The following is a 27,090-nucleotide window of genomic DNA, read 5'->3' on the forward strand; positions in this document are numbered from 1 at the left end:
TAACGAAAGTGAACGAATAGCTGGTCTCACCTTTGTTGAGTGTTACTTCCATGACAATTCTGTCCTTGGGCCCAGGGGCCTTCCGACCCAGGGATGAAGCACTGCCTTCATCAGAGCCTCCTGCACAGGTTCCTCCACTGGCATTGAAGTTTGGGGAGCTGGATCTGCTCATGTGTGTCGGTGTGGAGCAGGGCGTGAGGCTTGGGCTCAGTAACTTTGTGCGTACTGTTAAGACAAATAATCCACTCCGGATTTGCTGAGAAAACAAGAAAAAAGGAGGGCTAAAACATTCAGTCTGCCCCTACGTCAAAGAGTGAAAAAAGAAATCACCAAACCCAAACCAGAAGGAAATAAAGGAAGAAAAACAAAGATAAAGGAGATCAATAAGAATGCCGTTACCTTAAAGGTATGAATGGCTTCTTGAAACGTCAAGCCCTTTATTGGTATTCCATTTACATCTAGGATTTCATCCCCTAGTGACCAAATATGAGAATTACATTAACATCAAGCTTTAATTTACTGGAATCTAACCACTCAGTCAGTACTAGAATAGTATACCATATGGTCCCTGATTTACAACTCTATAAAATGAATTTTATTGTTCCAACTCTTTCATTAACTTAGCTTCCAAGAATGTCACAAAATGGGACAATTAATGACAATGCATATTCTTTTGCAGTAATTCTGTATTTCCATCTTTAAACAACTATGAGAAGCATCAAGATCTTATTCTTTAGCCATTGCCAAGTCTGATAACAGATGTCCTATGTTTAGAGATCAAACTGCAAAAACTGGGTCTCAAGTCTGTCTTTGTAATCTTTGTTCAAAAGCTTAAACCTACTGGCAATGAGGCATGAACACACAGAACATGTGAGAAGCCACTCTGATACCTGCAAAAGGACACGTCTGGAGAATCATCACAGTCTGTGGAAAATGGTTTCAATAATAAAGACAAACAACTTCTGAGATGTTATTTAAGAATGGCAACCTCTTCTCCAGAAACGGTCTAGATGCCTGGTCTTATTGGTGCTGTTCCAGGTTCTCAGTCATTAAGCCGGCAAGTTACTATATACTTCTATCTAAGAGATTACTCTAGGCTGTCAAATTGTACTCTCTCTCTCAAACTATCCTGGACTCATCTTCACCCCAAGACGACATTGTCAGGTCAATTTTCAAGCTATTGATAGTGTCTGCTGGGAATATAAAAGAACTTGGACATCCTATTGACTTATCAGAGCTTGTTTCTGGTTTGTACTCTTGTGACATGGTCTGGTTTTTGGTATAACAGTTCATCAAATACACTACAAAGGGGCCCCAGAGAGAAGAACAGATGAACCTTGCACAGCAGTGCAGGACAGAAGAGAGACTTCCCTCACCTACGACAAAGTGCAAAGCAGCATAAGAACAGACATCGTCACCAATCATGGACAGTCAATGCCAGGAGCACACTGTGTGTTTGATTACAGGAATCCTGTAGGTGAGTTCAAAAATGTAGCAGTCCCCCATGCATTTGTTAGCTTCCTTCTCTTTCATCCAGTTACAGAAGTTGTAAAATAAGTGAAATAATCTATTTAAAAATAACCTGGCACAACCAATTCCTCAACTAGGTGAGGTTTTTGGCTTGTTTCCATATGGGAAAAGGATAGAAACATTAAAATGATTGCTCATGCTCTTAAAAAATCTTTATATAAGATTTCTAAAAGACAGATCATTCAACAGGTTGAAAATTCATTCCAATGACTTACACTTATTGTAAATGAACACATACGAGAAAACAGTATTTAGGAGAATCAAGTGCTATTAACCTTCCCTAACTATTGATTTTTTTTTTTCCATTTTGCTCCATTCTACCAGTATTGCAGGATGAATTTCAATCAAGTGAACACATGGTATATCCATTATAAAAATGTTCTGCTAGAATTTTACATTGTTCTGAAACTAGACACAAACACCACCTGGGAGTTAACCCTTCCTCTAAGAGAAAGAAATAAATATTCTGCCATCAAAATATTAAGCCTGGTCACGTCTTATCATTAGCATACAGGCTTCTAGGGTCGCTCTGCCAAAAAGAAGGAGACTCCAATTCATTCTTATCAGTTAAAAAAAAAAAAGCCACAATAACATAACAGTACCTATAGTTTGGGTCAACTGAACTGAACAGTCATAACTTTTCTGAAGGTAACTAGAAATATTCTGACTTAATCATTTCATGAAGTCAGTATATTAATAAGGGAGTAGAAAAATCAGGATTCATGAATAAGTTCTCTTAGTGGTGACTGTAGTTAACAATACTGTGTTATGTACTTGAAAATTGCTAAGAGTAGATCTTAAACGTTCTCAACACACACAAAAATTATGTGACGTGATGGAGGTGTTAACTAACCTTATTCTGGAAATCATTTCGCAATATATGCGTGTATCAAATCATCACGTACACCTTAAACTTACACAATGTTATATATCAACTATATCTTAATAAAGCTGGGAGGAAAAACAGCACTTGTCTGGTATGTTTATGCATGGCGAAATGGCGGGTGCTATGGAGAACATAAAAGATGTTTATGTACTCCAGCCCTGAGCAAGAATGGACTGTAAATTCTCAGGAATCTTCAAGGCAAAGGAACATGATCAACGACCAAGGGGACAAGGTAGAATTTAAAGACCCAAATAAAAATATCAAGCCACTTTCCACATATCATCTCATTTAATCCTCACGAGCTCTTCAAGGTAAGTATTAATATTGCAAGTTTCAACCGAAGAGAGTGAAGCTCAGGTTATATCAATTGTCCAAGGTCTGATGCGCTAAGTGTTGGATTCAGCCCAGGTCTCCTCGACTCCCAGGCCCATGGCCTTAGCTGCTGTGCCATTCACTTCCCGTCTTGCAAGGGGACACATCTTCATGGAATCAAAGCTCACGGCCACTGAGGACCACCAAGAGGCTTTCCCCTACCTTCCTTAAGTCTTCCGTCCTCTGCAGCTGATCCATTTGGGAAAATGGTCTTGACAAAAATCCCCATCTGTCCTCGAATGCAGTCTCGACCTCCAGCAATGCTAAAGCCAAGGCCCTACATCCAAAGCAAACGGGGGTGCAGGTTGTCATTGCAGTATTTAACTGAGGGCATCCTTCCCATTGTAGTATTTAACTGAGGTGTCTCTCCCAACCAGGCTCAGAGTTAAGCTAACTAGCTGTAAATTCAAGTTTGTACTCCCTTCTCCACTTCCCTCCTCAGATCTATTAGCGTTGTGCTAGCTATGCTTTACATTAAAGGGAAGAAGTTTTAGGTTGAACATACGAAACTGCCAATGTTTGACAATCTTTGATCTCCAAAAACGGCAATTTCACATGGATCAACAATAGCTCATGAGAACCATGTCACACTGTGCAGCTGCCATATTTGTTTTATTCTTTCGTTTCAGTCTTTCCATTTTATATCAAAATGGATATTTTGATATTTGTGTAATATCAAGTTATTTGTATTATTCCCTTTATGATATGACAATGCCATAAAATTCATTCCAAAGAATAACTGGGAGTAGTCCCTGAAGCTGCAGAGTCTGATTTTCTCTCGATAGTGGTAAAAGTTGGGGCATTTACTCTACCCTTATTGTGTCCTAGCCACCCGGAGGTGACACCTTACATCATAAGGCCAAAAAGGGTGTGACCATCTCGCTCAGAGGCGCACAGGAAAGGATGCCAGGAATCCACTCAGATCCATAACAAAGGCCACTTAATCTATTCCTCTCTATCCCTTTTACTTTCTCTTTCATGTAAAAACAACAATAGTGAAAAGTAACTATTTAAAAAACACGGGCCAACCTTTACCTGGAGAGCAAAACAGTGCACAGAAAAGAGCTCACCTTGCCTTTTTCTTTGTACAGCCCAATGATAGAGATGACCGATGGCCGAATGAGTCTCCAAGGAGATTCCACCTGAGTAGCGCTCAGGGAGCGGGTGGACTTCTTTACAATGTGGTATTCCTAAAAGTCAGCACATGGCAAGGTCAGAGAGAGTCTCATTTATCCTTCTGTGGCCTGAAAATCTATTCAGATTTTTGAAAACTTCAGTTGTCTTTTGGGTTAGACTGCTATTTCTCTCTGGTCCATCTCTGGTCCAGTGGCTTAAAGAAAGATTATAAAGAAGATTGGAAGAATAGCCCTTACTGCTTGGAGGCCGCAAACACCTGGTGTTGCTCTTTCCTCGACTGTCCTTCATAGAGCCTACTTCTCACCTTCTGGAATGGAGTCAGGAACCAGAAACCAAGAGGGCTCAGAGATGTAGGATGACCACCCTGTGGTCGGGTTCTCTTGGAAGTAACCCTCTGCCCTCATCCCAACTTCACAATCATGGTTAGAAAGTGTCTTGCCATTTTAAGCTTAATTCACTCACTCAAAAACTTAGCAAGCCCTTGTTTCTTCTAAAACCCAGACCGCAAACCCAGATAGCTGTTATTCCATATAAAGCAGCCCGCTGAGAAACTGCAGCAGCTTCAGTTCGAATCCCTCACATTTGGAAAATAAAATACTTTCCCATAAGCCACACTTTCCTTTCCTGGCACGTAGCAGCTCAAATCTTGATCTCTTTTTCCTGTCCATCACCCACAATATACATGTGTGTAACCAGGGTGCACTATTTATAACATAAACAAGAGAGTCAGTGAATCTATTGCTAAAGCTCTTCTACTATTTGCTCCTTGCTAGTCTTCTTAGAATAATAAATTTTGTAAATGGCACAGATACTCTAGCATAAGCAAAATATATATATATACATATATATATATATATTGCTTTCATGTTTAATACGAGAAAAGAGACGTCAGAAGATAGTTTTTATCCTTTATTAGTATATTCTACATTCAAAGGTAGAAATGAAATGTCTGCTAATGATACTTTTGTATTCCTAGCAGCTTAGGACAATTATATTTTGGAGTTTTATAAAATATCTGCCAGCAATGTTGGCCTCCCAGACTCTGATTCGTTAAAAAAATGATGTTGGCTTGGCAAGGCTACTACCCTTTTACTGAAATCATCATAGAGACGGCCAGACACAGCCCATAGGTTTTCAACCCTCGAATACAGAGGTTCACGTGTGGATTTGTAAGGGAACTCTTTCTCTATCATCTAACTCCAGCAGCACCTCATTCTGTCTCCCCTTGGGAGCCAGTGGGAACCAGAGGCCTGCATGCTTCACTGTTTTCTCGAAGACTTTCAGGGGTCCCACTGCACTTTTTAGACCTCTGCTTCCAATACAGCAGCCACTAGTCACCGCGCTGTCTATATGTATTTTTTTTGATTGGCACCTGAGCTAACATCCATTGCCAATCTCTTTCTTCCCCTCCTTCTTCTCCCCAAAGCCCTCTAGTACATCGTTGTATATTCTAGTCGTAGGTCCTTCTGGTTGTGCTATGTGGGATGCCATCCTAGCGTGGCTTGATGAGTGGCGCCAGGTCTGGGCCCAGGATCCGAACCAGCAAAACCCTGGGCCACCGAAGTGGAGCATGTGAACTTAGCCACTCGGCCACGGGGCCGGCCCCTGCGGCTATGTTTAAGTTAAGATGAATTAAAATAAAAAATGTACTCCTCAGTTTCACTAGCCACTTTTCATGGGCCCAACAGACACATGTGGCTACCATATTGGGCAGCATGGATATAAAACATTTCCATCATTGCTGAAAGCTTTATTGGATAGCTCTACTCCAGACAATACTTTTTAGTGTAGGGAGACAGAACAAGAAAAAAAGCCTCTTCACCAGACTGTGCTTCCTGCTTCCTGGAAGCCTGGTTAGAAACAGGTATTTCTGGGCTATAAATCTGGTCAGGCTTCCTCAGAGGGTCGGTTATTCAGTTAAGAAATCACTGCTTCCATGCTAGACCGTCCTTGGCCGTGATGGCAGTAAACTCTCTCTCATCTTCCACACTAACTAAAACAGCCTGACATGCGGCTCTCCTACTTTTTGATCTCCTCCTGACTCTGTTGGTCCGACTGGATCATTCTGAGCAGGCCACAGACTTGTCTCCAGACACGGGTCTGGAGGAGTTTCAATCAGGTCTCATGCAAGCTTTTTGCTCTGTTTTTTCTCGGTGCCCCAACTCAAGCTGGATTCAACACAAAATAGCAACTGCCTCTGAAACATGAGCACTTTCTATTTTACTGGTCAGGTAAAACTTTCTTCACAGTGATTCTGGCATATTACTCGGAGCAAAATATCCAACCTCTGTGAGATTCAGTTGTCCTATCTGTCAAACAGTGATACCACTCCAAAAGTAAGGGTCAAGGTCAACCCAGATGACCTGACTCAGGTCTTTTAGAACTCTACCATCTATAAGTCTCCAAGCATGTATGGGTGTCATTGCTGCCACACTCTCCCCCTCCATTGTAGGCCCCGGGACAAGATACCAGTGGGTCCTCCTTAGTCCTTTGCCGGATGGTGCCAGGACTCGAAGAACACCTCACAAGTTCCCCAGAGACTGAGCCTGCCTCTAGCTTGGTCAGGAGACATCTACCCAGTTTTGAGTGGGTTGAGGAGTGATGTAATTGAGGAGGAACCCCTGTGCAGGGTTATGGAGCTCTCAGTTCCGAAGGGGACAAGCCCCGGAATATTAATATCACCACCCACTTCACCCCTCTCTGCAGCCCCTTCTGCCCTAGGCTGTTTGAGTCACTGCCATGTAACAGGCAGGATCCGAGGCACGGCAAAGGTGCACTCACACACTCCCTCCCTCTCCCATACGTCCCAACACCAACCCGCCCACCCGGTTGTTATGCTGACACATGACTTGTCCACTAAACAAGCGATGGTGGTTCACCACAGACTGTGAGGCGCCATTGTCTTCTGGCAGATGAGAGCAGCTCTCAGTTCCAAAACACACAGTAGGAAGGGGGTCAACATGTCGAGACTCAACAACAGTTTTGGGTTTTTTTTTTCCCCTATTTTCAAATATTACGCTGATTGCCTTCTAGCCTCCCTGGATAGACTTCTCTCTCTGTACTGTATCTCTAGTCCCAGATACTCCTGGCCCACAGTGACAGGCAGTTCTTCAGAACACAGAAGCTCTTGCTGGCCTTTGAAAGAATAAAAGAAAGACTAGAGACCCTGGGCTGGAAACATGCTCTTCCATCCCTAACAAGCAACGATGGCTGTACGAGAGAGCAAGAGGCTCCACGCCATGGGACTACCTGTGCTGCCCCTGAGGAGTCCAGCAGCTGGGGAAGAGAGTGCTTTCGGCCATCTCGGGAGACCTCCAACATCCTGGCCCGGGGATCCCCATTTCGCACCATCAGCTCGTTATATTCTTCAACAGACTCTAGACGGTGTACACCCCCTTGAGAAAAGAGGGGAAGAAAACATGGCTTGATATGGGATGAAAAGAATCTTAAGAGCATTCATAGGCATAAACTCATTGACTTGACACCTGAATTCAGGGTTTTCAGGAGGCCTGGCATCCAATACTTTCAAAGCACCAAGCTCACCGTGTTCTGCCACCAAGCTCTGCATAAGCTAGGTGTGTGTTGAGGCCATTAGTGCCAGACTATGAAGAAAGGGCCTGGTTTTGAAGTAAGCGGACTGCATAAGGGGCAATGAATATGTTTCACCCAAGTAAGATGTAGCCGTGGTTAATAAGCCAACAAACAATAGTGACAATGCTATCAGTAGGTGGTTTTCTGGTGAGGAGGAATATCACTTTGTGGTTGCCATAGTTCCACTGTTACGCCAGATGCTTTTTTTCATGTATAATAATGACTTTTTTATTTATTTAATTTTTTGGGGAAGAAAATTAGCCCTGAGCTATAACATCCACTGCCAATCCTCCTCTTTTTGCTGAGGTAGATTGGCCCTGAGCTAACATCTGTGCCCATCTTCCTCTATTTTCTATGTGGGATGCTGCCACAGCATGGCTTGATAAGCAAGGCATAGGTCCGCGCCTGGGATCCAAACTGGTGAACCCCTGGGCTGCTGAAGTAGAACATGTGAACTTAACTCTACGTCACCAGGCTGGCCACAGTAATGACTTTTTAAATTAACTTTTTATTAAAATATAACGACTTACAGTAATGCGCACAAATCATCAGTGTATAGTTCCAAGAAATTTCACAAAGTGAATGTGCCAATAACCAACACCTAGACTAAGAAATAGAATATTACTAGAATCTCAAAAGCCCCTTTTGTGCCACTAACCACCCCTTACCCAAGGGTGACTGTTATTCCCGACTTCTAACATCATAGATTACTGTTGCCTATTTTTGAACTTTATGTAAACGAACGCATATAATATGTACTTTTTTGTGTCTGGCTCCTTGTTCTTAGCACTTATTTGTGAAATTAGACCATGTTATTGCATGCCAATAGCTTGTTCGTCCCTTTTCTGTATACTATTTCATGGTATAAACATACCACAATTTATTTATCCATTCTATTGATGATGGACATTTGGTTTAGTTCTGGTTTTAGACCTAGAACAAGGATCAGCAAAGTTTTTTGGTAAAGGCCAGATAGTAAATATTTTAGGCTTTGTGGGCCACAAACGGTCTCTGTTGCATATTCTTTTAAAACTTTTTACAACCCACTAAAAATGTAGAAAGCATTTCTAGCTTGTGGTCCATATAAATACAACTGCAGGCAGTAGTTTGACCCTTGATCTAGAATATACTGTTATCGAACATTCTTGAACCTATCTCTTTTACATGTCATATCTGTGGGATGTAACCTAGCAGAATTGCTGGGTTACAGGTACACATTCACCTTTACTGATGCTGTGCATGCGTGGTGACAGTTTCTTCATATCCTTGTCATGCTGGGCAGTGTCAGTCTTTTTAATTTTAGGCACTCCAGTGGATATATAATGGCACTTCATTGTGGTTTAAAATTTACATTTCACTGATGACTAATGAGATTAAGCTTCTTTTCAAATATTCATTGGCTTTTTTTTTTTTTTTTTTGGTGAGGAAGATTGGCTTTGAGCTAACATCTGTTAGCAGATGCATGTATATGTGTGTTTGTGTCCATAGCTATACACACATACAGATTCTTGGGAATATCAAGTTCTCCTAGACTATGTAATGTTTCTTTTGATGACATAAAATTTCAATTTACCTACAAATTTATTGGGAAGTTTTCCATGGCATAAAACAAGATGACTCTGTACTCTTTTAAAAATATAATATATTGATGAATTTTTAATTGTGATGAAAAGTCAAAACAGTGCTGTACAGTTATATTACAATAGACATCACTAAAGGCTTGGTTTTTCAAAAGCTAAGTCTTAACTTTGTGAGACAGGTTTTCAAACATCTGAAATTCCTTTGCAATCAAAGAAAATTTTCCATTTAAAAAGATCACAAATCTAAGGCATTAACATGGATAAGTCAAAAATACCAGAATTAAGAGGGAATCCTGCTGGCAATAAAGGAGGTATAAAGTAGAGAAAATTCAGGTTAGAATATCAGAAAAAATGTTCCATGAAATCACTTTAGTCATTTTGGAGCCAGACTGGGCAAAAATCTTAGTAGAAATGGCTGGAACCTCTTTATAGAACCTCCTTAATAATTCATGAGTTAATAATTCATGACCAGATTAATCTATCTTGGCATGCTTACTCATCTCAAAAAGATTTATTAGAAGAAAATTCCTTTTGAGCTGACAAGGAGGCACTTGCCATCGACAGAAGAGAAACCACATACGGTAGTGTCTGTAGATAACATACTGACAAGTGAATACTAGAATGACTCACTTTGAGAAAATACGAAGTAAATATCGAAGTTTACAGGGCAGACAAATTAGGAGCTGATCACATTAAAATCTCCCGTATTCAAATGTCTTTAGAAGATCCAATTCTTAAGCCTCTTTATCGTGTCTCCAAATTACTTTTCCAGTCTTATCTCCCACCAGCCTGCCCCGTGAATTCAGTGCTCTATCCTGCTGATTCTCAAAGGAGGGAATCCGTCCTCTGCCTGTATCCTTTCCAAAACCAAGAAGCAGAGAAATACCACTCGAAGTTCCATCCAACTTTGCCTGCACTGTCACCTCCCACCCCAAGGGTCTCCTCTCCCCTAATCTGGACAAGCTCTGCTGGATTGAATCACTGTTACTGTCAGATTATGGGATCTCTCTGATAGCTGAGGAGGAAAAACAGTTGCCAAAAACTGCTCTGACCAATTTTTTTTCCCCCTGCTGTCCTTAAACGTTTCTCGTGTTTTGTTCCAAGTCTAGGCCACTGTTTTCCTCCTCCCCTGTTCTGCAGAATCCTGCCAAGGACCTGGCTCTCCTTCGTCTTGCATCTTCCGGATGCCTTCCTTGAGTACCACAACCCAGAGAGACTTCCAGTCTTGGTAGCTTCATAGCTTTATTGTGGTCTACAAGTTCTCGAGAAACTTCCTGTCTGAACCCATTCAAGCATCTTCCCCTCTTGAGAGGGAAAGAGGAAAGAACAAGGATGATGACAATGACAATGATTAACGTGATATTAATGACGACAAGGTAATAGCAGTGGCGGCTACTACACGGTGAGGGCCTACTGCTGCCACATTCTGGGGTGGCACTGCCACATTCATTCTCTCAACTTGGTCTTTCAACAAGACCTGGCATTTAGACAGCACTTACGGTAATTTCCAGAATAAATGTACGTTATAACCCTCATTTTACATAAGAAGAAACAGAGACCCAGAGAAGTTAAGTCACTTATCCCAGGTCACACAGCCAGTAGTGGCAGAGCTGGGAACTGAACACAGTTCTATCTGACTTTATGCATGTGTTTCTTCCACTATTCTGTATTTCCTTATTACTGCTCTGGATGTCTGGGAAGGATACAGGAAGAGATGGTGACATCCATTTGTGGCAAACTGTAGCCCGCCCTGGACTTACTGCTCAGCTGAATGTGTTGCTCATTCTAAATTGATAGTATAAACAGAGAATCACGAACCTGGAAGGTCCTCAGCTATCCCCCTCCCGACATCTGTATCTATAAGCCCAGAGAGGGGAACAGGATCCTCTTCCACATCCTCAGGATGCCGAAGGATGGTGGGTAACAAGAACTCTGTCTGGGAGGCAGGTTTTTTTGCTGGCACTCAATAAGTGAGTGACCTTTGTTCCCTTCATTTCTCCAGTCTCATCCATAAAATGAGGAATGTGACTGCACTGGTTTCAAAGGTTCCTGATATCTCCCCGGAGCTCTGTGGCCCTCCCCTAGGCACCATTTATAAGGTGTTCATCAACTCTGCCAAGACAGCTGACCTAAAGATGGCCTCTATGCCCCGTGACTCCCCGGCCCCAAACACATACAGGACTTAAATGTATTTCTCCCAGTTGTTCCTCAGGGCTGAAAGGGAGCTGGTCATTCTCTCCATGAGAGGACCTTCGGCACAATGTCTCCACTCAGACTTATCAGCGTTTGGTCATCATATTGCTTTCTGTCACAAACTCACATTCTAACATTCATTCAGATATATACTGCCTAATTATTCTGAGTTACAAATACAAAAGTAATTCATTTTGATACTCAGATTTTAAAAACAAAACAAAACAGAACAACTGATGTATTTTAAGTCCTATACCTGCCACCTCACCTGAGAATAACTCAGGAGGGAGCCAGGCAGCGCGGGAGAGGGATGCTCTTGGTTGGCAGGCATAGATGCCAACCCTTTCCCTGATTTGTGTGGCAGGAAGAAGAAATCGACATTTTTTGGATCTTAACACACCATGCTTTGCACTAGCTGCTTTTCCTGTGCTTTCCTTTTTTAATCTGTTCAACCTTTCAAAGTTGGGATTATTAGCGCCTTTCTTCAGGTGGGGGAGTAGAAGTTCAGAGACATTAAAGAACCAGCTCAAGGTCATAAGGTAACTCGGGAGCTCAGGGGTCAACTTGATTCTGCCAAGCTTCCGAACGCTTGCTTTTCCTGCTATACCAGCTATCTTTGCTGGGTGCGGCACCATGGCCGACTTCTCCATTAGGCCAGTAGACACAGTGCCGAAAGCCCACATCACTTTTAGAGGCCCACAGCAATGTTTTAATTTTAGTTTCTTTTAAATTCAGAAGGAAAAACAATGAACATAATGGTAATGAAGAGATAACAATGACTCTAGCTTGAATCTTTATACCAATGCAGCCACAAAACACAATTTGAGTATATTTTTTTTAATAGAGGAAAGAAAGAGCCTGTCAGGGTGAAAGTGCCTGGGACCCACAAAAATCGTCATGGGTCCCCGCACACAGCCTCTGCTTTCAACATTGACTTTCTCTCCCTCTGCTTTCAACACTGACTTTCTCTCTCAAGACACAGGCCAGCTGCTATAAGAATAAGCCCAGGAAATGTGAAATCTATTTGTCCCATAAGTTGCAACTCCATCCCATTTTTTGCCCCTGCTTACTTGGGATTCAGATTTGACATTAAATAAATAGTTCTTTGCCCCCTGTTCTGGTGGACCAAGAGTTTGGGGGAAGAGGTATGTTTGCTGGGAAGACAGGCCCTCAGGAATCTTCCATAGCGAAAAGGTCACCTGAAGTCCTATTGGAGTAAGTGAACCAAACACATAGGAGATTCAAGTTTAAACAGAGACAGAGAGGTTGACATTCACTTCATTATGACTCAAAAAAAAAAATCTTCATGTGGGCAGCCAGGATGAATGCAGTGGTTATGCCCAGGGCACGCACCATCTAAAGGAAAAACAATTGTGAGGTTTTCAGGAAGAAAAAGAGCTCATCCTGTTAATGGCTTTATCTTCCCACTAGTGAGGCTGGAAGCTCATTTTCAGACAGGCCAGCTCAGGTGGAGTCCCGCTTACCTGAAAGACGACTCTTGAGTTTCATTTTACTGCTGCCCTGTTTGGGACTTTCCAGGTTCCCCTTGGAATCCTCAGGGCCACACACATCTTGGGGCTCCTCTGTCCCAGGCATCTGAAATGCAGAGAGCACAGAGCTGATAGGAGAGGCCGGCCCGCAATTCCCTCCAAGAGTTATTTCAAGGCTCAAGGAGCAGCAATAAATGTGTCACATGGGAAAAAAGGTTCATGGGATCAAAGCACAGCCCTTCAGGTAACTTGCAACCACGTAGCCTCATTCTGGCAAGTTCTCCCTGGACAGCACGCCTCTCACTGCACCGTATAGAGCCAGGGAGATTTCAAAGTGGAAAGGACTCCAGGGGCCATTTATTTCTTCAGGAAACTTGTTGGTCAAGATCAAGGTGCCCCAGCTGGCCACAAAGTCACAACTAGAGCCCACTAGTGCTTTTTCCTACAGTGCAAGTTGCAACAAATATTAAACCAGAAATTTACCCTCAATTATAGAGTTCTTAAAAATACAGTAAAACTTTAATTTTGTGACAGCCAAATAACTACCTCCCTGGGTCAACCCGATGTTCCGTGTGCTACCCTCCTGAGTACTGATGGAACACCTCCCAGAATCGAGCACTGCCCAGGCACCGAAGCCACGGAAGTCAGCCCACAAAGCTGTAAACTGTATGTCGACGGTACCACACCCCAAGAGGTGATGCAGAAAGGAGGACCCCAAGATCCAGTGGATCCTCCACCCCAGAAAAGCCAAACATGCTAAAAAGACCCAACATTTATTAGAAAGGAAAAGGAGACTTATGTCCTTGAGAGTGTTTATAAAAAATTTTGTGGGTAAATTTACATGCATAAAACTTGTGTGATACACCCAACAAACAAGGCTTGCCATTTGAAATTTTATTTCTTTGAGGTTCTGGAGAAAAGAAAATCATATTAATTAAAATAGATAATATTCACGTTAAGGAACATATACGTACTTTAAAAAGATAGAAGATATCTTTTAACACTTAGTGGTCATCAGAAAGTCATGTAATTATAATGTAAAAAAACTGAACTTTAATGGATAATAAAAGTTATACAGTGCATATCAAACTCAGTATATGAAAATGTATAAAGTAAGCAGTAAGCGTTATCTCCCAGATAACCCTCCCTTTTAAGAGGTAATTGTTATATGTAAATCTCATAGGTAACATATAAGATTTGGAAGAGTCTCCTTTTCCCCTCAAGTTCAAGTATCTTTCTGGATGAGAAAGAGGAAAAAAAAAAAGGGTCTGAGAAATGAGGAGATGTAGGCAAACTGAGGAAGGGGCATTGGGAAAACAAATTAATCCTGATATATACAAAGAAGATAAATTTTGTGCATTCCTATTACAATGTCAGGGACTGGCAGGCCTCCAGGTTTAAATTATGAAGTAAAGGCAAGAACAGAATCCTGAGGATGATTTTAGAGATTCTCTAGAGGGACGTGTTTCCCAACCCCAAACTGTGACATTAATTCATACACAGTGTGAAAGAACTCTATTGGAGATGTGCCAGAGATCTGGGGCACAGGAGGAGACATGCAAATAGGAATAATCCAGAGGGAAGCCTCAGGGGCTCTCCTTTGCTTGGCTTAAAAACTTTAAGAAAAGAAAGAACCTGTCTCCAGACTGCAAACAGCAATTACTGGAGACTGAGTTAAGTTCCTGGTTCTTTCTGCTTACACCACCTGACCCAGGCTCCTCGGGTACTCCTCGGTTTGAAAGTCACTCCCTCCTCTGGTGCCCATTAGCGAGGGGCATCTCAGATAGTGGTCAAGGCCCAAACCATCACCTGTCTGAGATGCTCATGTCAAAGGAGGAAAACAATCTCAGTCTACTGTTTCTGGATTTAGGAAGTTTCCTTCCTCCACTCTCCTCTCTATTTTTCCGGCATAGCCCCAGGTCTTCAGACAATCAGAGAAATTTTGGAGATGACATAACACTCATCTGAGTAACCAAGAAGGAAAGTGACCTGCCCAAGGCTTCTCACCTATTCCAGGCAAGGCTGTGACTTCATATTCAGTCTCCTGATTTCCAGCCTCATTATATTTCCAGGATATTTCCTCCCTCCACCCTACTATGCTTTTGAGTTAAGTTAATACTTTGGATGATCAATATTGTGCTGTACTGTATAGTTCATTCACCTCAATTTTTTTCCATTTAATTTTCATAGCAAACATGTGTCCCAAGGTAAATAATATCTCCATTTGACAGATGAAGAAACAAAACCAAGACCCTTAAGTAACACCCTTTTGTTTACACCATATATCCAAGATCTAGGATAGATTGTGTGTGAAGAAAGTGACAGTCCCACATAAGTAGTGGTGAGTTTTACAAGAGCACGCATGCACTACGTCAAATCTGAAGTCCTTATGATGCAAATGCAAATGCTGGCAACCCTTCTTTATTTTCAGAATCTGAGGGAGGTGGTTTAGAAGGAAAGGAATCACAGCCTCAAGGAGTAATCTTTTTTTAAATCCTCAAATGCACCAAAGAATGAAACGAGATTCGGTTTCTATGATCTATAAAATACCAATAACATTTCTTATTATACCAAAGAAATCTTATGCTGAAGATGGTGTATGTTACATTATTACTGAAAGCCGGTAGCTAAAACCAGTAAAAATGGACTGAGATATCTCACAAAATGTCGCAAACAGTACACCGTTGAGCTCAAGGCAGGAGTGAAATCTAATTTCAGAAGCCCCTGAAAGTGTTATCACAGGGTTCTGAAATTAAATGGAACCATTTCCTCTGGTAACAGAAAACTGGTCTGTCGTGATTTTAGCTGGCTTGTAACTCAAGGAACAGGAAGTGGGTTGCTTAGATACGTTAGTTCCAGATTATTTCAGGAAGTAGCAACATACAAAGTGCAATTTTGATTACAATGAGCCTCTTTTCAGTCTTATGACTATTGTCTGAAAATGTCCACACTTTAAGAGAGTCCTTTGGCTGTATTTTCATTTTTTCAGATGCACAGAACAAATCAAACTGTTCTGGAAATGATGTCATTTTAGCTGTTCTAAAAAGTTCTCCTGAAAGGCCTTAGGCTCAGAGAAACAGTTGATATAATCTATTATTCATCAGCGATTTCTAATTCATGTGTTATACAACAATGCCATTATATTAATGGGATCTAATATCACCCGCCAATTTCCAAGTTAGAGTCGCTCTGTTTTTAGTTTTGCCCACCTGTCACCTATGACATTCTTGCAATGAAAAAGAATCTTTAGCTTCTGGTTTTATAGTGAGGTGGTAGGGCAGAGTGGTTCAAAATCCAGCTGTCCGGGCACAAATCCTGGTTGCACCATGTATTAGCAATTTAGGCATGTTAGTCAACCCCTTTGAGCTTCAGTGTCCTCTGAGAAATGGAGCTTGATTTAAGAATTAAATGATATAGGCTTCTGATTAAAGATGGCAGATTTCCCTCTTGAAACCACTCTAAAATGACACGAAAGAGATTTAAAAAATGAAAGACATAATGCCACAAGGGCAAAGAGAATAGAAGCCAACAGCAACAAAATTCTGGAACCAGTAAGTAGATGGATGTGTGGTAATGGATCCGACTTGGGAAAGTTGAATCCCAGACTGGGATTGGAGAAAGCCAAAAAGCAAGCAGAACCTGGATCACCTCTTGGGGTCTGGCTGTCCGCAGAGCTCCCCCGAAGGCTCAGGAGTCGCCAACAGAGAATCTCTGGAAGTGGGGGTGTGGGTAAGGCTGGAGCAGAGGTGTAAGAAATGGCTGAAGGAGTTGAAAGTGATTGTCACACGTATTTAGAGTGGAGCTGATTTTAAGAGAGATTCCCGGGGTCAGGAATGACCTACACAAACTTTGGTGTGCAGAAGAGCAACCTAGAGAGTTACTAAAAGTCCAGGCTTATGGAAGTGGGACAGGGCCTGGGCCTCTGTAATTCACCACTGCCCTGGTCTAAACAGAGCCAGCCTCCACAGGAGACGCATGATTGAGCTGTTAATTTCCCCTGTCGTCCCTGCCCTCCCGTGAGCTTACTCCAGCGATGGAGAATGGAGGTTCCTAGTTGTACCAAAGTAGCCCATTAGCCAAAGAATGAGGGAGAGTTGTTATCATCAGGCTGCTCCCTCTTCAGAATATAGGTATTTTAACCAGCAATTGTGGAAACCTCTGTCCCACTCTCTGTGAAAATAGCTAATTAGAAAAGAATAGATAAAGTAAAACGTTTTTTTTTTTTTAAATCTACAGGCTTGTTTTATATACAAGATACTCTGTATGAACTATAAGCATATGCAGCGTTTGCAAAGTATGGTGCAATTTATGTGTACCATAGACAGTGACATGTACTGTGCCCATAATATATTAATAGAGCATTGATGTCAGAGGCAGTTCTGACATCAGAACAAGAGTTGTCCTTTTTTTTGAGGAAAATTAGCCCTGAGCTAACTACTGCCAATCCTCCTCTCTTTGCTGAGCAAGAGTGGCCCTGAGCTAACGTCCATGCCCATCTTCCGCTACTTTATACGTGGGATGCCTGCCACAGCATGGCTTTTGCCAAGCAGTGCCAAGTCCACACCCAGGATCCAAACCAGCGAACCCCGGGCCGCCGAGAAGCGGAACTTGTGAACTTAACCGCTGCGCCACTGGGCCGGCCCCAGGAACAAGGGTATTTTTAAAGGGTTAAAATTACCTTATAATGATCTCAGAGTTATTATGAGGATTAACTAAAAATGCACTTGAAAATACAAATAGAGGACTTAATGTGTATCATAGGAGGATAGCAAAGGTTTAAGTGAAATTTTAAAAAAAGCTCAAGTCTTCTCCTGACCAGGTCTCAGGGTACCTCTAGATTTGATGATGACATAGACTATGATTATAGCCTGCAGAGACATACATTTCAAGTCCAAACCTGAAGACAGATAGCAGATTTAATTAATGAATAGAGCAAAACAAATGGGAAACCAAAGAGAATATGCCACCTTCTTGGATTGAAGATGAAAAAAAAGCTCCATAAAATTACTGCCAACCTAACAGCTAAGAAGGCAGTGTTAAAGGCATGGGCCTGGAGCACTTCATTTTCAGAAATCAAGTTTGCACAGGACACCAAGGACGATTTGAGAACACGCTCAGGACTTATGATCAGAATAGGACCAGTGGAAGAGAGAAAGAGTATGTCATGATTAGCTAGAGGAAGAGGGACATTTCCTTACAAGAAAAGATGAGATCTTAGATGACAGACTGGAAACTACGAAGGGGTGATGAGATTGTGAAGTCCGGCGTGGAACGATGTATAAAGAAAAGAGATGGGCCAGTTCCTAACTACTCTTAAAGCGGGCATCACAAAAGTGAGGAGACATGAGTTAGCCCTGGATTAGAGGGGTTGTCTGAGACTTAAAGAAATCCACCTGAGGAAGAGAGGCAAAACCACAGAGAGCAGAATGCCAGGGACACCCCTATGGGGACCTCAGGCCCAGAAAACAATGAGAAATGTGATTTATAAGCTGCAGATACAGAGCTTGAGTAAGAGGATTTGGGACTGCTATGCTAAGAGGGATGAGAAACTCGGGACAGATTTAAAGGTGAGGGGTGAGGAAGACCAGAAAGGGTTAAAAAAAAAAAAATTCCTGGGAATTTTTAGAGAGACACAGTTATTTTTGTTGCCCCAATGGAAGTGGCGTGAGAAATGTATGAAATTAGGATTGTAAAGGAAGCAACTGTGACACATACCACAGGGGAGCCAGGCACGACGATAATAGGCCAGAACCTGATGTTGGTCTGATGGGAGAATATTTCGTGGGTGGAATTAGCCAACTCAGAGGTGGTGGCGGTCAAGATGTATTTGAAGAATGGATGCTTTAGTAAACAGAGGTCTCATTGATTCCATCTCTATCACAATGATGGGGCCTGCATGACAGAATCTAAAATAGTATTTTAGGAAAAAATATCTGAGTCAGAAAGCAAAGGAACATGGGAAGTAATAAAGGCACAGAGATGCAGCAAGCAGGGCTATGAAAGAAGAAAGGGGTCCATTTAAGCAGGTTAAACAGAAATTCAAGGCAGTCCTCCCCAAAAGAGACGGCTATGAAATGCTATAGGCATATCCAATTACTGCCCAAAAATACGTAGCAGAAAGCAAGGCTACTTGACCCCTGGAACATTCAAAATCCAAGGAAAGACACATCTGAAGGAGCAGGTGGAAGAGGTATTAGCCCTTACTGGGTCATTAGGGGCATAAGCTTCAGAATCATCCACAGCAGGTCTGGTTCATGAATCTACAGAGAGTGTTTTTCCAGTTGAATAAATGGGGGAGGAGAGATGCAGCTTCCTCCCCTCTAAGCACTTCTATGCCGAGACAGTAGAAATGGAAAATGTATCCCAGGATGCAAAATGCTTGCTCCTGAGAATGTGGAAGCTCTGTCAGAGGCACAGTCCTCACCCAGTGCAGTACAGCAGGGAGCCCTCTACTTGTCATCTCAAAGTGTAAATGCACATCAAGAAGATTTTGAATATCAACGAAAAGCACTTTAAGTAGGGCTAGGTTGATTCCTTCACCCAGACTGGGAGGAATATTCTACCAGTTGAGTTTAAGTTCATGGTCATGGACTCCAAGCAACTACTATAGACTGGCATCTAGACAAATCAAGAATATTTTCACCATCAACCCTCCTTGATATTATTGAGTCTCTGCTACAGCCTGTTGGAAGACAATTCTCCATGGCTCTCTCCCATTTCTGTGTGGCTTGTAATAGAGGCATAGAACGTTTTACTCTGGATTATCTATCTTTTCAATGACTTTTGTAGAGTGGATGGCCTTGAAACTTAGAGATAGTATCTCAGGAGGACAGGGCAGGTTTGTTTACTGTCCAATATAATAATGTCTCTCTCTGGAGCAAAGGTCAGTCAGGTTTGCTTCCAGCCCCTCATAAAAGATTCAGCTTGCTTACACTCAGGGTTCCTCAGCTGTAATGAAAATCCACTGTGTGTCCATCTACCTGAGCTGCTCTGTATCATTCCTATATGACTTGAGGGGGGAGGGGAGAAATTATGTGAACATGAAACTCTAAAACGGGATTGAATCCTAAACTAGGATTAGAGAAAGCAAAAAGCTCGTTGCTGTGCCATGAGTAATAAAGCCGTTTGTGTCTGACCCACGAATTTCATGTCTTCTGCCAGCATCCATGAAAGTGTCGTGTAAAATCTCAGACTGTTTACAGTTCTTGACATAGTCTTGGGCATAATTCAATAAGGTCCTGGGAACAAAACTGTGCCTTGGACAACTGTGTAGGGACTGTGGACTGGCTCGTATTTCTAAATGTCAAGGGTATGGGGCCAAGGTTTTGATACCACTGTGGGTCCACTTACTCTTTGTTCATTTACATTTCACTAAAAAATAAAGCACACAAGAGACTTGCTGTTGAAAAGACTCAACTTTCTTGGAGCTGAACGAGCCATATTTGTTCCAGTGGAAAACATCCCAGGCTACAGATGCTGACTAGCACAACCTCTCCCCAGCATCCAGCATCCAGCATCCAGCATCTCATTTGCTAAGATGAAGGAAAATAAGAAATAGAAGAGATCGAAGGAGCCCATTAAGTGCTTTGGTTTTTAACTCAAAAGGTCAAGGAAATTTGAGTTTGGATATTAATTACTTTAGATTTTAATGTCTTTGGATTGTGACTTGCAAGGGGAATTGAATTTGTTGGCATTTTAATTATCTGAATATCATTATTATGTTGACATTTTATCTCATTGCAGAACTTCTGAAAAGCTGCACTGGACTATGTGGCTAGAAATAATTTTGGATGAGACACAGCATAGGGATGAATTTGAGCTTCTGGCAAATTTTAGTCTTCTGCGGGTGGGGAGCAAACTATCATTACCCACGAGACAGGCCCTTGGGTCCAAGCTAAAAGTCTAGTGCGTACTTATAAACGTCCTATAACTGCTGTCCAAAGCATTTATGAGATCTCCTTGAACACACTGTGATTAATATAATGTTTAACTCCCGAGCATCATCTGTCTTTCTCAGCTAACTCTTGAAGGCTTACAAACAAACCATGAAAAGTATGGCTTTCATCTCCAACCATTTTTATTGCGCAAGCATATCTGATCCCAAGGAAAACTGCAGGAGGGCTGGGTGCACCTGGTTTATGCCATGTTTTTACGGTTCCCAGTACTTGAAAAAAAATAATCTGCAGATGTGACGGATGACATCCAAGCTCCAAATCCTTGGAAGCTTTGCTGGCTCAGTCCCCTGGTCAGCATCTACAGGACAGTGGAGCATGGCGATTCCCTTTTCATGCTTCAGTCACACTAAGATTATTTTTAGGCTGCCAAAGGAAGCTCATTTTCCAAATCTCTGGGGCAGATGTTTGAGTGACCAAAGGAGAACCAGATGGCCGTCAGAGAGGCCAGGGCCGGGAATGAATAACCATTCAGAAAGAGGGAATCAGAACAACAATAAATCAGCCCAAAGAGGCAAGAAGCCCGCGAATTGACTGCAGAAATTAAAACACAAATCTACTGCTACACTAGACTCATTGCTTTCCAACAAAGAGAGTAACTCAGGACTGAAGAGGAAAACAGTAAAACTGAAAAGGAAAACTCGCCAAACCCCAGCATGCCCTGGTCCATGCAGAGTGTGTGCAGAGTGTCAGATGCAGCTGATGTCGACTGAGATGCTCAGGCCGTGCCTCTGCAAATGGAATAATATTGTCCTTGTTCTAGCTGAGCCCATTTCCTGTTTCCTCCCATTTATCATCCTCAAACAATCTGAATGGGCTTAACACACTTGGTTGGTGATTATTTGGCTGATCTTTGTGCATACAAATTAAATAGATCTCTTGGTCCCTAGAAAAGTGAGGCAAAGACATCACCTTTAAGGGTGTAGGAATGTAACCAGTCAATGGCCCAAGTCTGCCCCTCCGGTGGTGGGTTTGTATGCATCCTCTTCCCAAGGAGAGGACAGTGTGCTCAAGTGGCTTCAGTTCTTCAGAAAGAACAGGAGATGCGAATGGCAAGGAGGAGAATCTGCGTATGTCCCTCTTTGGTATTGATTTCAAATTGAGGCAAGGCAAGTACAGATATTCTCTATAAAGCAGGAATGTTCCCACGATCTAGTAGGTGAGAAAACTGTAGGGTCTGGAGCTCTTCTTTGGGTTGGTGGGCTGCCCACTAAAGGTAGACCCGTGGGTCATTCCTTAGCAGAAGCTGGCTGCCTACTCGCATTGGGCATTTCTCGGGGAGCAGGACTATGATATGCCTTACCCTAAACTCCAGAATAATAAAATCAAGGTTGTGTGTGTGTAGGAAAATATCAAGCTATACAAAAAGCACAGGTGGGAGAGCTATCAGAAAAGAAAGGCATGTAAAAGACCTAAGAAGTGAACAGGAGGATTGGCAGGAGAGTACAAAATGAATCATCTAAGGTATCCTAATATACCAGCAGACTCACATCTAATTCAGCAGCAGTGGTAAACATGGCAAATTCTTCCAGGACCTTTTCTCTATACAAATGTTTAAGAGGAAGTTTTACATGATTACATGGCTTATTGTAACAGAAAAGGATTGTTTTAACTGGGCACACCATTTAGGCAGGTTTTAAATGAACACTAACTGTTCACGTTGAAGACACTGTGGTTAACTTCTGCTCTGCTGTGAAGTTCTCGGCAGCACTCTAAGGCTTTCTGTGCCTTTTCCAGATCAACATAAGCTGTCCTCTGAGTTCTCTATTTTCCAGGAGTAGTGTTGAGTTCATGCTGATTTGCTGATATATTTCTAAGGGCATGCACTTCTTGAAGAATCTCAGTGGAAATCTAAGATGTGCTCCGTGGAGCCCAGGTGGGAAGCAGTAATAAGAGAGGCTGTCCCTGGCTCACATGTGTTCATGTGCAGCAGGGGTTGGCCAACTGCTGCCTAGGGGCCAAAGCTGGCCTAACACCTGTTTTTGTCAAGTTTTCTTGGAACACAGTCAAGCCCATTAGTCAACTTATTGCCTATGGCTGCTTTTGCACTACACAGGTAGAGATGAGCAGCTGCAACAGAGATTGGCTAGCAAAGCCCAAAACGTTTACGATCTGGTCTTTACAACTGCCAACCTCTTATCTACAGGAATGGTTCATACCCTAGCCCTACCCATCTCCCCACCTCCAGCCCCATCCGAAGAACAAACCTGAGAACTTTCAGGAAACATAACTCCATAAGTTGAAGGGAAGGCACTGACAAGCAGAGACAGTTTAAGGAAGCTGCTCCCGGAGACGAGGCTTACTGGTCTACCATGGTATTTCCTCTAAAAACATCCTCGTCACCCAGGCTTTTTATCTTTAAATTTCCTTCTTAAATGATACCGATAAGAAACTCATTTGAAATGACAAGGATTCTTTTTTTAAAATGCATATGCTTTGCTAAGTGTCCAAGGATTACTGGCCACTGTTTAAATTGGTTTAATCAGATTGCTTTACTAACAAACACAGCGCTTGGAAGAAATGCAAAAGGTTTTGTTTGTTTTTGGTCTTTTGTGTTGTTGTTGTTGGTGGTGGCGGTGGTGAGGAAAGAGGAGAAATATATTTGTTTCTAGGAAATAAATTTGAATATCCAAAGAGCCTTACCAACCCATTTTTGAAAACACCTACTCATTTATATAAATCAGGAGGTGTCTTTCTGATTTTTAAGTACTAACATGTGAGAAACAGACAAATGAAATTGGCAATCAGAGAAAGCAGAGATGCCAGAAGGCTGGAGTAGTTAGAAAAGTCTCTTTGAGGAGTGAGGGGCTTCAGAATCTTAATGGTCAGGAGTAGAAAGAAGAATATTGCAAGTGAAGGAAAAACAGCAAGACTCAGGAGGGAGGGCCATGGTTTTCCTTTTCTACAAATGTCACTGACTGAGCTAAATCAGTACTTGTGCAAAAAGCTAGGCCAGCAAAAACCAGCAAACAAACAGCACGCAAACAGCTAAACAGGCAAACACAGCAATGATGGGGGGTGGCGTGGGGAGAATTCTATTCATCTCCAACAGCTCCATTTCTCCAATAAATTTCTGCACTGGACTCCACAGGGGGACTTCTGATCACGTATATTTCACTTTATTTTTATTTCCAGGCTCTGTCCTACCGTGTTGTATAAAATGTGGTGAAAAAGAGAATAATACCCCAAACCCCAAATCTTCCACTGCTCAGGAAGTCTTCAAGTGAGGTGTGTTTTTTTCCCATCACTGACTGCCTATTTGTCTAACTCATCTATGCCCTGTCAAGGGTGATTTTGTCATTTTCCTGAAAAACCCACACAATAACTGGAATTGAAACTAAGTGGGGATATCCTGTTTCTCTTAAGAGAGTAAGAATCTGACTGTGCCTATCAGCTCTCTCTCCATTTCCAGCCTCAAAAGACACACACATCTCAAGGATTTCTGCTGACTTAAAGGCTTAGCAAAGCTCATAAACAAAAAAGATCTATTACCTCAGACACATCGTGCACAAACGTGTCACATCGCCCTGCTTTCCCTGTGGAATTCCCATCATTTTGTCCATGGCAGAAGAAATTTTTATTTGTTTCATTTCTGAACTGCCACCTTCCTTCAGAAAGTCTTAATATATTCTACTTCATATTTCAATATGCAGACCACAGATTTAAACCCCTAAAGGACATATAAAACTAAATGAATAGGGGTATTATTTACAAAAGGAACATTTGTGACAGAGAGCAGAGTTCAGAGGCATCTTCGAATACCATGACGGAATACACAAAGACAGGAGCCAGCTTACCTGACACGATAAAGTCACTTCATGACTCTGCAGTATTATTTTCATAAAAGAAATTAATTTGAGGGCAAAGAGACTTTAGTACAAGCTCGAGTAGTCCATATTTTATTTTCACTGAAATCTATGGGAATTTTTCAAATCCAAAAGGTGATAATAAAGTTGATTGCATGCTAAGGGGATTTCTTTAACTGTATTTAATAATGCTCCACGCAGTGATGTCAACCTTTGTAGACTGTGTAGCATCAGGCGCTCCCAATACAGATTCATAAATTACAACCCTATGCTACTGTACTAATGTATACATGCACTATGAAACACAAAACAATCCAAAATGAGATAAAATCTATGCAAATTCTAATACTCTCCTCCCACACTGCAAGGGACCATTTGGCTCTCCCCCCACCCCCGGTGTGCTCACCCCACTTTGAGACCACCGCGCCATGAGACTGTAGAACACGATATTTGCTTTTCTTTGCAAATCACATGAATTGTTTACCTCCTTGAGAACTGCAAACTGCCTGGATGAAAACACAGCACAGAACCAGGTAGCGAGTTGGAACAGGCCCCGGAAAATGTGCCACGGGAATAAGCTGAATTCAAACTTCAGCAGCTTTTTGGGCAATTTATTTGGGCCAAATAATTATTCTTATCTTATTTTCCCCTGACTCATTTAAATAATCACTTCATCTCCTTAAGTATGAAACCAAACAAAAACCACCCCAAATTTAAATCTCACTTTCTTAGACCAGTGATAATTGCAGGCTTATCTTTCTCATCGTGCTCTGGCAACCCTACATACTGCATTCAGTTTCACGCCACCTCTTATATAAGGACTGTGTCAGCTGAAGTGTGGCTTAAGGAACATTTAAGTGATTTGGGACCTACCTGGGGAAATCGAGGACTCCAAGGGGAAAGAGAGGGTAGTTCACTGTTTGGGACAGTGTGGAGAGAAAAATGTACAACTCAGAGAACCGTGGAGCAGTGTGTGTTGCTGCCTGCTTCGGGTTGGTGGCGGTAATAACATAGCTTCTGCCTCAACAGCACCGGTCAATATACCAGGAACTGGTGTCTGCAAAGGCGATGAGAACCAGGATGTGCAAGCAAGCCTGTGCTCATGAAGGAGCCAGAGCGGGCTCAAAGATCTGTGCTTCCAACTCTCCCACGAGCACCACCACCATCTTGGCCTTGCTCCCCTGTGCCAAACTACAGAGAGGAGGGAGCCAGTTAGGGGCCTAAAACCTCCCCTTAACTCAAAGCCCTGTGCCGATGGGCCTCATCCAGCCCCAGGCCAGGAGACTCTTGGGAGCCCGGCCGCTTTGCATCATGCCATGGAAATTGCCACACTGCCAATAAAGGATGTGTTTGAACCTGTTGCTTCCAACAGCAGTCGCCCTCTCCCAAAGGTTTGCTTTCCAAAATCTGGGTGAGCAACAGGATCCCCCTGGAAGCTTCTGAAAATAGACTCCAGGGCCCCACCCCACTCAGAACTGCCAAATGAGGCTTTCCAGTGTGGGACCTGGAGATCTGAGGATCAGCCTAAACCTCGCCCTTCCCAGCCCCTTATTTTAGACCTAAGTAAGTGTGTGGAGCTACCTGTGTACATTTACATGTCTGCAACACACAGTTCTTCCCCTTACATGTTTGTGGAGTGCCATGAATGCTGCTCTTCGTGTGTTCACCTTTTCTTTCCTGCCTCTTTCTTTTCCCTGTAGCTGCCTTGAGCTATACCGTAACTTGTCTGGGGAACAAGTCTGCTATCAGTGGAGCTCAGCGGTCTTCTTTCTCACCACGGATTTCTAGCTTATAAAATGCAAAGTTTGGACCAGCTAATCCCCCAGGTTCCTTGTAGCTCTGATATCTCATAGTTCTATTTGCCAGAACTCGCATCTTTGAGACTTGCCGTTCCCTGCTCTTATCCCTGTTGCCGTTTTGGCTAGTCTTTTCACTTACATTCCACTTACTACTTCACCAACTCCCTTGGGATGTTTCATCCTTTGTTGCTGTTGTTGATTTGTTAGAAATCAAGTCCTAAATTCCCTTCCTAGCTGCTTATAGCTTTTGAACCTTAACCAAACAAAAAACATAAGACAGCCATTCATTTGTTAATGAGGTACCACGAATGTCCTATTTGAAGGGAACGGACACTGTGTTCTCCTGATGTTATCCTTAGAAAAATGATTTCTATATCATTGATATTCGTACCCCAAATGGAAATTCCCAGAACGGAGAGGCATATAGACTTTCTAGTTTTTGGACACAAACAATAAGCACCTACTATGTGCCATGCCCATTTTGAATTCATGGTGTGTTGGGGAAGACAGGCAGGTCAGTGGAAGATAAGCAGACCTTATAATGAGGGGTATGCAACAGGGGCATTAGGGAATGAGACAGGGTACATTCACCATCCACTTGTCTGCCCTTTTGTCCAACCATCCATCCATTCCATAATACATATTGAGAGCCAACAGTGAGCACCTGGGATACACGAATGAGCAAACCGGACATGGGCCCTGCCCCCGTGGATCCTCTACTAATAGAAGAGGATGACATTAAGCAAACTGTCAC

General features: G+C 42.4%; 1 protein-coding gene across 35 annotated transcripts in view; it reads right to left on the reverse strand.

The window, feature by feature from the left end:
• Positions 1-27,090, reverse strand: part of PDZD2 (PDZ domain containing 2) — a 346,617-nt gene that overhangs the window by 38,255 nt on the left and 281,272 nt on the right. For all 35 annotated transcript variants that reach the window (XM_023625798.2, XM_070246357.1, XM_023625802.2 and 32 more), the window contains 6 exons: positions 12,774-12,885; positions 7,175-7,320; positions 3,859-3,978; positions 2,951-3,065; positions 400-473; positions 31-256 (listed from right to left, as the gene is read on the reverse strand). In XM_023625798.2, the coding sequence (XP_023481566.2) occupies positions 31-256; positions 400-473; positions 2,951-3,065; positions 3,859-3,978; positions 7,175-7,320; positions 12,774-12,885 (793 nt within the window). The remainder of the gene's footprint in view (positions 1-30; positions 257-399; positions 474-2,950; positions 3,066-3,858; positions 3,979-7,174; positions 7,321-12,773; positions 12,886-27,090) is intronic.

Source organism: Equus caballus, chromosome 21 (genome assembly GCF_041296265.1).
Source record: "Equus caballus isolate H_3958 breed thoroughbred chromosome 21, TB-T2T, whole genome shotgun sequence".
Taxonomy (NCBI): Eukaryota; Metazoa; Chordata; class Mammalia; order Perissodactyla; family Equidae; genus Equus; species Equus caballus.